The sequence below is a fragment of the Molossus molossus genome, unplaced genomic scaffold (genome assembly GCF_014108415.1).
Source record: "Molossus molossus isolate mMolMol1 unplaced genomic scaffold, mMolMol1.p scaffold_m16_p_6, whole genome shotgun sequence".
NCBI lineage: Eukaryota > Metazoa > Chordata > Mammalia > Chiroptera > Molossidae > Molossus > Molossus molossus.
In genome coordinates, this window is record NW_023425399.1 from 56,769,066 (window position 1) to 56,782,485 (window position 13,420).

General features: G+C 41.2%; 1 protein-coding gene across 6 annotated transcripts in view; it reads left to right on the forward strand.

The window, feature by feature from the left end:
- The window catches only part of ZXDC (ZXD family zinc finger C), a 62,236-nt gene that overhangs the window by 26,514 nt on the left and 22,302 nt on the right, over positions 1 to 13,420 (forward strand). Inside the window, exon 9 of one of the 6 annotated variants that reach the window (XM_036244261.1) lies at positions 11,568 to 11,593. The exons of 4 other annotated variants lie outside the window; for them this stretch is intronic. In XM_036244261.1, coding sequence (XP_036100154.1) covers positions 11,568 to 11,578 — 11 coding nt within the window. In that variant the 3' untranslated portion in view covers positions 11,579 to 11,593. Of the gene's footprint in view, positions 1 to 8,958; positions 9,007 to 11,567; positions 11,594 to 13,420 lie in introns of those variants that run through there. One more of the 6 variants, XM_036244262.1, reaches the window with a different exon arrangement.

Below are 13,420 nucleotides of genomic sequence, written 5' to 3' on the forward strand. Positions count from 1 at the left end.
AAAAGCATTACAAAGTTTAGGCAAAAAGCCATGCCTGACAGGATATGTTTTTTACCATAATGTGGTAAAATAGAAAGTAAAAATTACTTGTAAAACAAAAGAAAACCTACCAAACCCTTGGGTTAAAGAAGAAATAAAAGCTAATTACAAATACTTCTAGAAAAAAAATTGATAGCCATGTGGTTATAAGTTCAAACTCTGAGCAAGAAGCTTCTCTGTGCTTCAGTTTTTTTTTTTCCCTTATAAAATGGTAAAAGCAGCTATGTTGGATTCTTGTGCGGGTTCAGTGAGATAATACAGGTAAAGTGCTCACAAGCACTCTAATCTCAGCTACTTACTGTTGTTAAGAAGGAAAGGTAGGGGACGTAGCTGCCAGTTGCAAGTATATGCCTTGGATGCTTTTCTATTAAATAAGAGAAAGGAGCCCTGGCCGGTTTGGCTCAATGGTTGGAGCGTCAACCCACGGTCCAGAGAGACCGCTAAGGGCATGTACCTTGGTTGCAGTTTGTCCCCAGCCCCGGTTGGGGTTGTGTGGGAAGCAGCCACTTGATATGTCCCTTTTACGTCGATGTTTCTCTCTCTCTCTCTTTCTCTCCCCCTCCCTCCCTCTCTATCTGAACAAAAATGGAAAAATGTCCTCAGGTGAGGATAAAAAAAAAGAGAGAAAGGAAGCTATGTAGAATAAGGTGTTCTTTCAAGATGGAAAAAGAGCAAATCTAAAGAAGAATCAGAAATCTGGATTTTGATGCTTATGTGTGATAACCTATTTAGATGTTTAAAAATTATTCTTTTAAGACCAAACAACATCCATATGTGGATGCAGCCCCTAACTTGTCAGTTTCTGCCTCTGAGCAATTTTACCAAGAAGAAAGCATGAGTAAATTTCAGATTGCGTGGAAAATAGATGTCATGTAAATTCTATGGTAATAAATTGGAATACTTGCAACAAAATGCACATTTTTCAGGAAAAACAGGAATCATCATTATTAAAAAATGAGCAACAACTGTGGGTGATGTTAGTATTTCAGAGTCTCATGCTTGCCCGTTGATAATACAGCTTCTACTTGTCCATGGAACATGTGTAGTAGCCATTGTTCTAGAACTTTTGTGGAAAATGAGAGACTCCCCATGATCTGGATACCAAAGTCTGGCAAGGATACTCCCCAAAAGGAGAGCTGTAGATTGATAATTATGAAAATTGATGGAACTATTCTCAAAACTCACATAGGATCCGGCAGTGTATTTAATCTAATATTTTGACCAGTGGGGTATTATCCTGGAGCTTGAGGATGATTTAATGTTGCCACTCAGTTTATCACCTTAAGTATGTGAAGAACTTTATTATTTTTCTCAACCTATTCTGTATTTATTTTTTAAAATTACTGATCCATTACTGATGGAAATAGAATGTAGTAAAGATTCTGTAGTCCAAACCAAGAGTCAACATACTTAATGGTAAGTTAACAGGCATTCTACATGCATGCAAGAATTACTTTTGTTACCAAATTTAATTTTATTCTGGAGGTTCTTACCACTTACATTGAAATGAAGCAAGAAAGAGGAATAAGAACCATAGGGAGGAAACATACAGTAAACTCCTAAAAAACAACTGAAAAACGATTAGAACTTAAAAGATACTTAAGTGGCCAGTTATAAAACAAATGTATAACCATCTGGAGTGTCCTGTGTGGCAGTGGCTAATTAGGAACTACAATGGAGAAAACATCTCATTCACAATAGCAACAAAAATTACAGAATATCCAGGAGAAACTTTTACAAGTGGGTAGGACCTGAATGGAGGAGACTTAAAATTTGACTGAGAAAAGGAGATAGGGTGACTCCTTCTTTCTGGTACACATCCCTGCTGGGTGTCTGAAACAACACAAATACCACTAATTGCATTCCAATTGGGATTGGGGTGAGATTGGAGCCTTTGATAAAACAGTAAATCACATGGTAAATGTGAACAAAAACAAGGAAAAGGGTCTGTGATGGTTTTCACATTTAAAAAGGTAGAGAGGCCTCTCACAGAGGCCTCTGGCACATGCAGGAGGTGAGGATGGGAGCACATGGATAGATCTGGGCAAGGGACTCCTGATGAGCACCTGAGACTGGAGGGCGTTGTCAGTGGAAAGGCCTTTGTTGGCAGAGCCAGTCAGCCCACAGGAGAGTTTTTGGGAAGTGATCAGAGAACTGGTGGGAGGCCAGGCTGTTTAGGGCCTCCTTTGGCTTTCCCTCAGAATCAGATGGGAAAACATCAGAGGCATAATTAGAAAAGTGATATAATATTTTTAAGGGATGTTCCAGCTGCTCTTCTGGGGAGGGGGCGGATGTTAGGGGTAAAAACAGCAGTCAGGTTTCTTGTGACTCTCCAGCAAAAAATGAGAATAGCTGAGATACAGTGGCGACTGAGCAGTGGGTAGAGGTGGATAAATTCTGGGCCTGTCTTGAAGGTGGAGCCAACAGAGTTGCTGATAACTGTGGGTTTCAAGAGAGAAGTCATTGCAGACATGCTAACTCTTCCCATGGTATTTTAATACAACTCCATTTGAAATTCTTGAGAAAGTTCAGAGCAAATGTGTGAAAAACTGGACAAGGATTCCTAAGGAAACATGGGAAAACTAGCATAGAGGATTTGCACTGTGCATGTTAGGACATCTCATAAGCTCCAACAATTAAAACTGGTGGTGCTGGTGCCCCATAGTCAGGTCAGGACACCAGAACAATGCACACAGACACACATCCAAGACCACACTTCTTTTTGTGTATACAAAGGTGGCTCTTCTGATTATTGGCAAATAGTGATGGTCTTTGGGGGAAAAAATACAAAAATTGACTACAAGATAAAGAACAAAGATGAGAGATTTAAGGTTTTTTAAAAGCATGGAAAGCTGTAATAATAGCCAGTACTTTGTTCTCTTCTGTGTACTTTATGTATATTAGCTCATATTAAATCCTCAAGTACCCTGTAAGGTAAGACTGTTATTACTGGACCCTTCTGCATCTGGGCCACTGAGGCCGCTCTCCCGAGTTTGCTTACTGCTCAGAGGGTTCATAGGGAAGCAGAGGCATAGGCCTTGAAGATCACTTAACATTGAAAGGTTTCTAAATAAGCAGAAACAGTGCGAAATGATAAGAAATATGACCAATCCTGTAAAAAAATATGGGTGTGGGTTATGACCCATCACTGCTCAGAAGGCTGCTGACAAATAACGAAGTGTCTACAGTCAGCAGAGTTCCTTTGGCCCTCAAAGGTGAGAGAGGAAACCCAGAGCCCGCATGGGTGTGCAGGGAGTGTATTCACATACTTTACTGGTGACAGCCTCATTGGGGATGCAGTGTGACATTTTTGGAATGTCACTTGATAATATTTTCAAGAACCAGAAAATATGCATAATGTTCAATATGCATTGTTCAATCTTACAATAACTTTTTTATTTAATTAATTTATTTTTGTTACAGTTTTTTCTCCTTTTTCCCCCACTGATACCCCCCTCACCCACCTTCCCCATCCTGTCCTCAGCTTTGTTGTCCATGTCCATTGTTCATGCATACATGCATATAATTTTATTCTGGTTTATCGCTCTCCCCCACCCCCTCTTCTGGGGACTGTCAGTCTTTACCCCACTTCCATGTCTCTGACTACCCTGTTCCTCAAACTGTTATGTTTATTATATTCCACAAATAAGTAATATCATGTGATATTTGTCTTTCTCTGCTTGGCTTGTTTCGCTTAGGATAATACTCTCCAGGTTCCTCCATGTCGTCTCAAAGGATAAGAGATCTTTCTTTCTTACAGCTGCATACTACTCCACTGTGTATATGTAACACAGCTTTTTTATCCATTTGTGTACTGATGGACATTTGGGCTGTTTCCAGATCTTAGCTATTGTAAATAGCACTATGAACATAGGGGTACACATATTCTTTCTGATTGGTGTTTCAGGCTTCTTAGGGAATATTCCTAGAAGTGGAATCACTGGGTCAAATGGAAGTTCAATTTTTAATTTTTTGAGGTAAAACCATATTGTTTTCCATAGTGGCTGCACCAGTCTGCATTCCCACCAGCAGTTTACTAGAGTACCCTTTTCTCCACACCTCTCCAACACTTGTTGTGTGATGATTTGTTGATGGCGGCCATTCTGACAGGCGTGAGGTGTATCTCGTTGTTTTAATCTGATGATTAGTGAAGCTGAGCATTTCTTCATATGTCTCTTAGCCATTTGTATGTCCTGTTTGGAGAGGTGTCTATTTAGTTCCTCTGCCCATTTTTTAATTGGGTTCTTTGTCTTCCTTTTGTTGAGTTCTATGAGCACTCTATATATATTGGAAATTAACCCCTTATCTGATGTATCGTTGGCAATTATGCTCTTCCATACAGTGGGTTGCCTTTTCATTTTGGTGGTGGTTGCTTTTGCTGTGCAGAAGCTTTTGAGTTTGATGTAGTCCCATGTGTTCATTTTCTCCTTTGTTTCTGTTGCTTAGGTGATGTATCACCGAAAATTCTGCTGTGTATGATGTCTGAAATTTTGTTGCCTACATTTTCTTCTAGGATTTTTATGGATTTATGAGTTACATTTAAGTCTTTTATTCATTTTGAATTTATTCTTGTGTATGGTGTAAGTTGATGGTCTAGTTTTATTTTTTTGCATGTAGCTGTCCAATTTTCCCAATACCATTTATTAAAGAGGCTGTCTTTACTCCAGTGTATGCTCTTGCCCCCTTTGTCAAATACTAATTGAGCATATTGTCTTGGGTCCATTCTGGGTTCTCTATTCTGTTCCATTGGTCTAGCTGCCTGTTGTGCCAGTACCAGGGTGTTTTGATTACAGTAGCTTTGTGGTATAATCTGAAATCTGGGAATGTGACCCCTCCAACTTTGTATTCTTTTTCAAGATTGGTGTGGCTATTCGGGGTCTTTTTCTGGGTCTATATGAACTTTCGAAGTATTTGTTCTAGTTCTGTGAAGTATGTTGTTGGTATTTTGATAGGGATTGCATCGAATCTATAGATGGCTTTGGGTAGTATGGACATTTTAAATGATGTTAATTCTTCCAATCCATGAACAAGGTATGTGCTTCCACTTTTTTATATATTTCTCTATTTTTTCAAGAACCTGAAGTTTTCTGCAAATAGGTCCTTTATTTCTTTGGTTAAGTTTATTCCTAGATATCTTAATTTTTTTGCCGCAATAAATGGGATTGTTTTCTTAATTTCTCTTCCTCTGAGTTCATCATTTGTGTATAAGAATGCCATTGATTTCTTGACGTTAATTTTGTATCCTGCTATTTTGCCAAATTCATTTATTAACTCTAGTAAATTTTTGATGGAGTCTTTGGGGTTTTCTTGTCATCTGTGAATAATGAGAGTTTCACTTCCTCCTTTCCAATTTGGATCCTTTTTATTTTTTCTTCCTGTCTGATTGCTGTGGCTGACTTACAGTATTATGTTAAATAAGAGTGGCGAAAGTGGGCATTCTTGTCTTGTTCCTGTTCTTAAGGGAAATGCTTTTAGTTTTTGCCCATTTAGTATGATGTTGGCCATTATTATGTTGAGATATGATCTCTCTATTTCCAGATTGCTGAGCATTTTTATCAGAAATGGATGCTGGATTTTGTCGAACACTTTTTCAGCTTCTATTGATATGATTATATGGTTCTTATCTTTCATTTTGTTTATGTGGTGTATCACATTTATTGATTTGAGAATATTGTACCAGCTTTACATCTCTGGGATGAATCCCACTTGGTCATGGTGAATAATTTTTTTGATGTATTGCTGGATTCGAATTGCTAGTATTTTGTTTAGAATTTTGGCATCTATGTACATCAGAGATATTGGCCTGTAGTTTTCTTTCTTTGTCATGTCTTTTTCTGCTTTTGGAATTAGGATTATGCTGGCCTCATAAAACGAGTTTGGAAGTCTTCCTTCTTCTTTAATTTTTTGAAATAGTTTAAGGATAATGGTTATTAGTTCTTCTTTGAGTGTTTGGTAAAATTCCCCAGTGAAGCTGTCCAAACCTGGGCTTTTTATTGCTGGGAGAGTCTTGACTACATCTTTAATTTCTTTTGTTGTTATTGGTGTGTTCAAGTTTTCTATCTCTTCCCAGTTTAGTTTTGGGAGACTGTGTGTTTCTAGAAATTTGTCCATTTCGCTTACATTGTCGAATTTGTTGCCGTATAATTGTTCATAATGTTTGTTAACAATCCTTTGTATTTCTGTGGTGTCAGTTATCATTTCTCCTCTTTCCTTTATGATTGTGTGTATTTGGGTTCTCTCTCTTTGTTTCTTGGTGAGTCTAGCTAACGGTCCATTAATCTTGTTTATCTTTTCAAAGAACCAGCTCTTTGTTTCGTTGATCCTTTCAATTGTTTTTTTAATCTCCATGTCATTTATTTCTGCTCTGATCTTTACTATTTTCTTCCTTCTACTTGCTGTGGGATTTTCTTTTTGTTTGCTTTCTAGTTCTTTAACCTGTGATGTTAGATAGTCTATTAGAAATTTTTCTTATTTCTTGAGGTAGGTCTGTAGTGTCTTGCCTCTCAGAACTGCTTTCACTGCATCCAATAGATTATGTGTTGTGTGTTCATTTACATTGGTTTCCAGGAAGTTTTTAATTTCTTCCTTGATATCCATGGTAACTCATTCATTGTTCAGTAACATGCTATTTAGGCTCCATGTTTTTAAATGTCTTTGCATGTTCTTACAGCAATTGATTTCTAGTTGCATGCCATTGTGATCTGAGAATATGCTTGATATGATTTCAATCTTCTTGAACTTGTAGAGACTTAGTTTCTGCCCTAACATGTGGTCTATCTTTGAGAATGTCCCATGTGCACTTGAGAGGAATGTGAATTCTGAAGTTTTGGGGTGTAATTCTCTGTAGATCTCTATGAAATCCATTTGATCTAGCGTTTCATTTAGAGTCTGTGTTTCCTTGTTAATTTTTTGTCTCGATGATCTATCCAATGATCATCGGGGTGTTGAAGTCTCCTGCTATGATTGTGTTGCTGTTGATTTCTCCTTTGAAGTCCTCCAGAATATTTTTAATATATGTTGGTGCTCCTATATTGGGTGCATATATGTTTACCAAGGTTATATCTTCCTGTTGGATAGATCCTTTTAATATTATGTAGTGACCTTCTTTGTCTCTAGGTATGGCCTTCATTTCGAAATCTACTTTATCGGATATGAGTATTGCTACCCCAGCTTTTTTATGCTTTTTGTTTGCTTGAAAGATTTTTTTCCATCCCTTCACTTTCAACCTATATGAGTCTTTTGTTGTGAGGTGGGTCTCTTGTAAACAACATATAAATGAGTCATGCTTTCTTATCCAGTCAGTTACTCTGTGTCTTTTTATCGGAGCATTCAAACCATTCACATTTAACATGATAATCGCTATGTACTTATTTTTTGACATTTTTGTTTAGTGTGGTTCTATTTTTCTTCTTATTTCTTCTACTAATTACCGCAGTCTTTTAGCATATCTTGCAGTGCTGGTTTGATGTTACTATATCTCCTTAGCCTCTTTTTGTCTGGGAAGCTCTTTATTTGATCTTCTATTTGAATGATAGCCTTGCTGAATAGAGTAGTCTTGGATTCAGATACTTGTCTTTCATGACCTTGATTATTTCATGCCACTCCCTTCTGGCCTGTAGTGTTTCTGTTGAGAAGTCAGCTGAGAGCCTTATGGGGCTTCCTTTGTAGGTAACCTGTTGCTTATCTCTTGCTGCCTTTAGGATTCTCTCTTTGTCTTTAATTTTTGGCATTTTAATTACTTTGTGTCTTGGTGTGAGCCTGTTTGGTTTCGTCTTACTTGGGGCTCTCTATGCTTCTTGAACTTGAATGCTTTCTTCCTTCATCACGTTAGGAAAGTTTTTTGTCACTATTTCTTCAAATATATTCTCTAACCCTTGCCCATTTTCTTTGTCTTCGGGGATTACTATGACTTGAATGTTATTACATTTCCAGTTGTCCCACAGTTCTCTTAAGCCATCTTGCTGTTTTTTTTTTATCCTCACCCGAGGATATTTTTCCATTTTTTGTACAGATAGAGTGGGAGGGAGAGAGAGGAAAGGAGAGAGAGAGAAACATCGACGTGAAGGGACACATCGAGTGGCTGCCACCCGCACGACCAACCAGGGCCGGGGACAAACTGCAACCGAAGTACGTGCCCTTAGCGGGAACCGAACCCGGGTCTCTCCGGACCGCAGGCCGATGCTCTAACCGCTGAACCAAACTGGCCAGGGCCATCTTGCTGTTTTTTAATTATTTTTTCCTTTTGGTTTTTTTGATTGATTTTTTTCTACACTGTCTTCTAATTCACTGATCCGGTCCTTCGCTTCCTCTACTCTGCTGGTTAGTCCTTCCAGTGTGTTCTTCATTTCTGCTATGTCTTCCTTCATTTCCACTTAGTTGGTTTTCAATGTTTCTATATCTTTACTCATGGTGCTGATATCCTTATTCATGCTGTTGAGCTTCCTCACGATCATGGCTTTGAACTCTACCTCTGATAATTTGCTGAACTGCATTTCATTTATCTCATCTTTAATAGAGTTCTCTTGTTCTTTCATTTGGGATTTGTTTCTTTGTTTCACCATTTTGGCTATTTCATTGGGTTTGGAGCCTGCCAAATTTTCCCTGTGGGTGTTGGTGTTCTGTTGTTTGTGGCTCCCTCTACTGGATTTGGATGAGCCTGGATGGGCCCATGTTAAACACCACTGTCACGTCTTACTTTCCTGGGTAGATTTGCAAGCCCAGGAAAGGTTCAGTTATCCTTTATCTTTTTCCTGGTGGCTAGTACTCAGTGCCTTGGAGTGTAGCCCTGGTGTTCTGCATAAGAGGATTTCCAGAGGGTGGGATAGATGCTGGTTATTAGTGAGGCTCAATTTGCATTTCTTTGCCTCACCTGGTAAAGTCTGAATCTCAGAGGGCGGGTGCTGCTGCTTTTCCCCACAGCTCTGTGAAGGAGCACACTGGCCACCCTCTTTTGTGGCCGCAACTCAGCAAAAACTCTGAGTGCCCTCCAAATCCTGGTTGTCTCTGCAGAGTTCCAGCCCAGTCTGCCCTCCCTCTGCCGTAGCCCCCAGGTGAGTGGCTGTGGGTATTTTAACACATGGTCCAGGCTTTTGTGCTGTAGAGCGGGATTGGTCTTTTTTCTCTAAGGGCGCTGCTCACGGCTAAGACTGCTGCTGTCTGTGGTCTCCCAGCCTGCCACTCTCTCACACCTCTCCAGATGCTGATAATGTCCCTGGTTATATATATGGTCCTGTTTTGCTGCTTTTCTGTTGCTTTTTTTCGAGGATTTGTCTTTATTTTAGTTGTAATTCCCGATTGGTCTTAAGAGATCATCTGTATAGCTTCTATTCACTCTGCCTCCATTTTCACATTCTCTAGGCCTATTTTGCTCAGCTGAGTTGCACAGGCCTCTCTGGTGCCTCTGAACCCTGCAGGTCCAGCAGGTAACTAGATTACACAGTTCCTGCTGGGTAGCACAGGCCTCTCTGGTGTTTCAGCACCCCACAGGTCCCATGGGTAACTAGATCGCACAGTTCCTGCTGGGTCACTCAAGCCTTTCTGGTTCCTCTGCACCCTGCAGTTCCTACTGGGGGCAGGTGGAATGCACCAGTCTCTCTAGGGCTCTGGCTTCCCACTGCTCTTGTGGGCTGCTGTACAGCACAGGCCTCTCTGGAGCCCCAGGTCCCACGGCTGGCGGCTGGAGAGTGCTGCTGCCCTGTGGGGCTCAACTCCTGCTCAGCTTTCGCTGCAGTTTTTGTGGATGGGTCTCAGCTGCTGGTCTGTGCTTCTATTGCCTGGGGATAGATGTCTGCTCTCCATCCTCTGTTGCTGGGGGTGTATCTCTACTCTGATCGGGTTGCTACTGTGGAAGATGGTGCTGGGCTCCCAGCTGTCTGCGGTTCCGCGACCTGCTCCTTGGGAACTCCACTACTGTGCACCTGTCTGTGTTGACAGACATTGTTCACTGGTTTGATGGTACTAGGTGTGCTGGTTTCCTCAGGTTGCTGGGCCCTAGCCGCTCCCACTGCCTCTTCCCATGGAAGACCTGGGATCTTCCAAAATGGTGGCACCTCCCTGCGGTGAAGGGAGAAGCACCCTGAAGAGCTGCTTACCACTGTAGCTGGCTGTTCCCTGTTCACAGCACGGGAACCTTCTGCTCTTCATCCCTGCACTGCAGGAGTTTGGTCATCCACCTTCACGTCCACTCACACTCTCTCACACACTAGCTCACTCTCTCACACACTCATCCCCTCTCCAGTCCTTCCGGCTGCCATCTTCCTTCTCCTTGCAATAATATTTTTGAAATTTATCTCCAGGAAATAGGTAAATGTACTGTACATATGCCACTTGCTGTGTGGAGAACTGTGCATTATTAAATATTTATAACTCAAATGTCCACTAGTAAAACTGCACATTTTTTGTGTATTTTTGCTAACTCTATGTTTTTAAAAAAGCAGGGTATGTTGATAGACATGTTTGTATATGTATTTGTATGGAAACAAAAATGGTAGAACATATATTAATGCACAGGTAGTATTTTTATCTGACTTAAGTTTATGGATTTTTAAATCATTTTCATTTTTTGCATTTAAAAGTACAGTAATTATGTAATTTAAAAATGAATGTTAATCTCGCCTCCTCCCCCCATTTAAATATTGAAAACTAGAGCATCTGTGCCCCCTGGTTGGAGCACACAAGTGGAGGTTTCTTAAGTTGTACCTGAGGCACTTGGGAGGGCTCCCCAGGTATCTCACCCATAAACTGTGATGTATGGTCTAGAAATATTTTCCTTTCCTAGGAAACTGGGGTAGGGGTGAGAGTCATAGGAAGTAAGCAAGGGCCTGGTAGCATGGGTCAGGGGCAGCTCTGTGGCTCCTTGACTTTAGCATGGGCCCTCTCTTGCTGATGAGCTTGTCCAACACTGGAAGATGGGCATATGTGCAGAGGGCGAGGTGATACTAGTGTGCTTGGTGCCACTGGTCATTCCATGCAGCTGAAATGTTGGAATGAATGATTGGGTTGAATTGAGCCCTGAAATTAAGTCAGTGATCTATTTTTTATAATATACACATGTACTGTTTTTCACGTTTAAACAAAAATCTTTGGACATGTGAGTCACAAGATTGCTCCCATTTCTTCCTGTTGCTGCCATGATGAGAATAGAAAGAACACGCTGAGGAGAACAGGAGGAATACCCTGGTGTGGCTCTTAGTTAACTAGGGAGTTACAGCAAGCAGTAGAAGAGAATTCTAGTAACCTTCATGTGGACATTGGACCTGAAAGCACAATGTGGTTTGTGAATTTGAGTGGTGTCATGAAGCGCCGCCTTCTGATGGGTATGGATGAGGAGTCTTGACTACAGCTGGAGAAACACTGCCACACTGCCCTGGTGGTATGAAGGAAAATGTGTCAGAATCACTCAGGGGACTTTTCACACCCTGTGGACCAAAAGGCACCGTGGGGCAGATGTGGCTTGCAGTGGGGGAGGAAAGTGGATTTCAGACTGTTGCTGACGTGGGTGGGGGCTTCTGCTGTGGTCTTTGCTTTAGATGAGGGATGAGTGTGCTCCACCTGTTCTGTGCTGACCTTCACTTGCCCGGAGTTAGAGCCCTTCAGGTTAGGGTAAGTATAGTGCCTTCCTTGGACAGCTGCTCAGAAAGTGAGCCTCTTGTGGTACACTCTTGGGCAAGACCATACTCCTCTCTGATAAATTGCTCCCTTGGGCCCAAGATTTGTTTTTGCCCCTGGACTTGAGCTGTGATTTTGAAGGCTGGAGATCTCTTGAAGCAAGGTAAAAGGGGTTGGTGGCTGTGACCTTACTGTTGTGGTGTAGAGAATTGTGACTCCTGTCCATGAAGGGGTTGTGAGTTGAGTTACCTGTACCTGTACCATGAGCAGATGGCAAGGATTCTCTCAGTCCTGGTCAGACAGGTCTGTCCTCTGCTGACTGAGCTGTCACTTAACTTTTGTTTTTGTTAACTTTAGGCCTTCCTGTGACAGTTTCTTGTGTTGTTCCCTACCTGAATGCATATCCCGGCTCTCTGTAGACACCTGTGTTCCCTTCTGGTACTCCTCTCTTGCTGATGAGTGACTGAGCATGGATACCTGAACCTGGCAGCCCAGTTGAAAGCCCTCTTTAGCAAGCCTCTAACTCTTGTAAGGAGGAGGCTCTGTTTAACCAAAAAATTGTGATTGGCTTTGCCACACATACAAGTTATGATGTCCATGTGGATCTGATGATGTGACTCGTGATGACAGCTCCAAGTGTCAGTGTCTGAGGATTCAGAGCACCAATCTTGGAGTCAGGAATGGGGGCTGAGGTCTGCTCCTCTGGTTGCTGTGGCCCTGGGCAAGGCTGCAACATCTTCCTCTGTGAAAGAGAAACAGACAATACAGGAGCTGCCCATCTAGGTGGTTGTGACAGTCACAAGGACTCACTCCAGGGCTGTGAGCCCCAGTGATAGATTTAATTAAATGTATGTTCTGATGATCACATCTCCTTTTGTACCTTCATTTAATGTTTTTTGTTGGAGCAAAGCAAGGAAGACTGTAACAGGACTTTGTGTGTATATACTTTCAGGTCCCTGACCCTGGGAGCTCAGCTGACAAAATTAGGTACCCTGCCCTTGGGCAGAATCCCTGCTCCATGTAAACATGCCATCCCTGCTTCCTGGAACCTGTCCCACCATCCTCTGCTAGATGTGTGGTCTGGTGGTCCCAAGTTGCTGATGGTACCCAGGGATGCACTGTGTCCTAAAGCCTGCCCTGGTTTTAAAAATGTACATGAATATTGTAAACAAAAAAAAAGAATAAGGAAAAAAAAGAAATGATACCGAAAAATATAAATTCTAAAGAATCCAAAATTTCTCCATACTTATGTTTTGATGACATCACTCTGCTCAGAAGAACACAGGTACACAATTGCACAGAAGTGCCTGGCCCATGTGGATCACTGGCTTGAGCGTTGTCCCATGGACTGAGAGGTCCTGGTTCTATTCCAGGTCAGGACACATGTCTGGGTTGTGGGCTCAGTCCCTAGTAGGTGGCATGCGGGAGGCAGCCGATTGATGTTTCTTTCTCACATCAATGTTTCTCTCTCTCTCAAAAAACCAATTTAAAAAATAATGTAAGTAAATAAATAAAAATAAAAGAAGACCAGGGGAGAACATATTCTCTTCTCCAATGCCAAAAAAAAAAAAAAAAAGGCAGCCAATAAATATCATTGCTGAGTTTTTAAAAAATCACAAACTTTAATTAACTGGGAACCAAAAACATTTCCCTAATAATGGAGAGCAAGTCAGACTAACAATATCAGTGGGGAGATGTGTTCATATTACAACCTTGAGAAAAAGCAGCCAATCCAACAGTACAATAATATTGGACACTTGTAGAAAATTTAGAG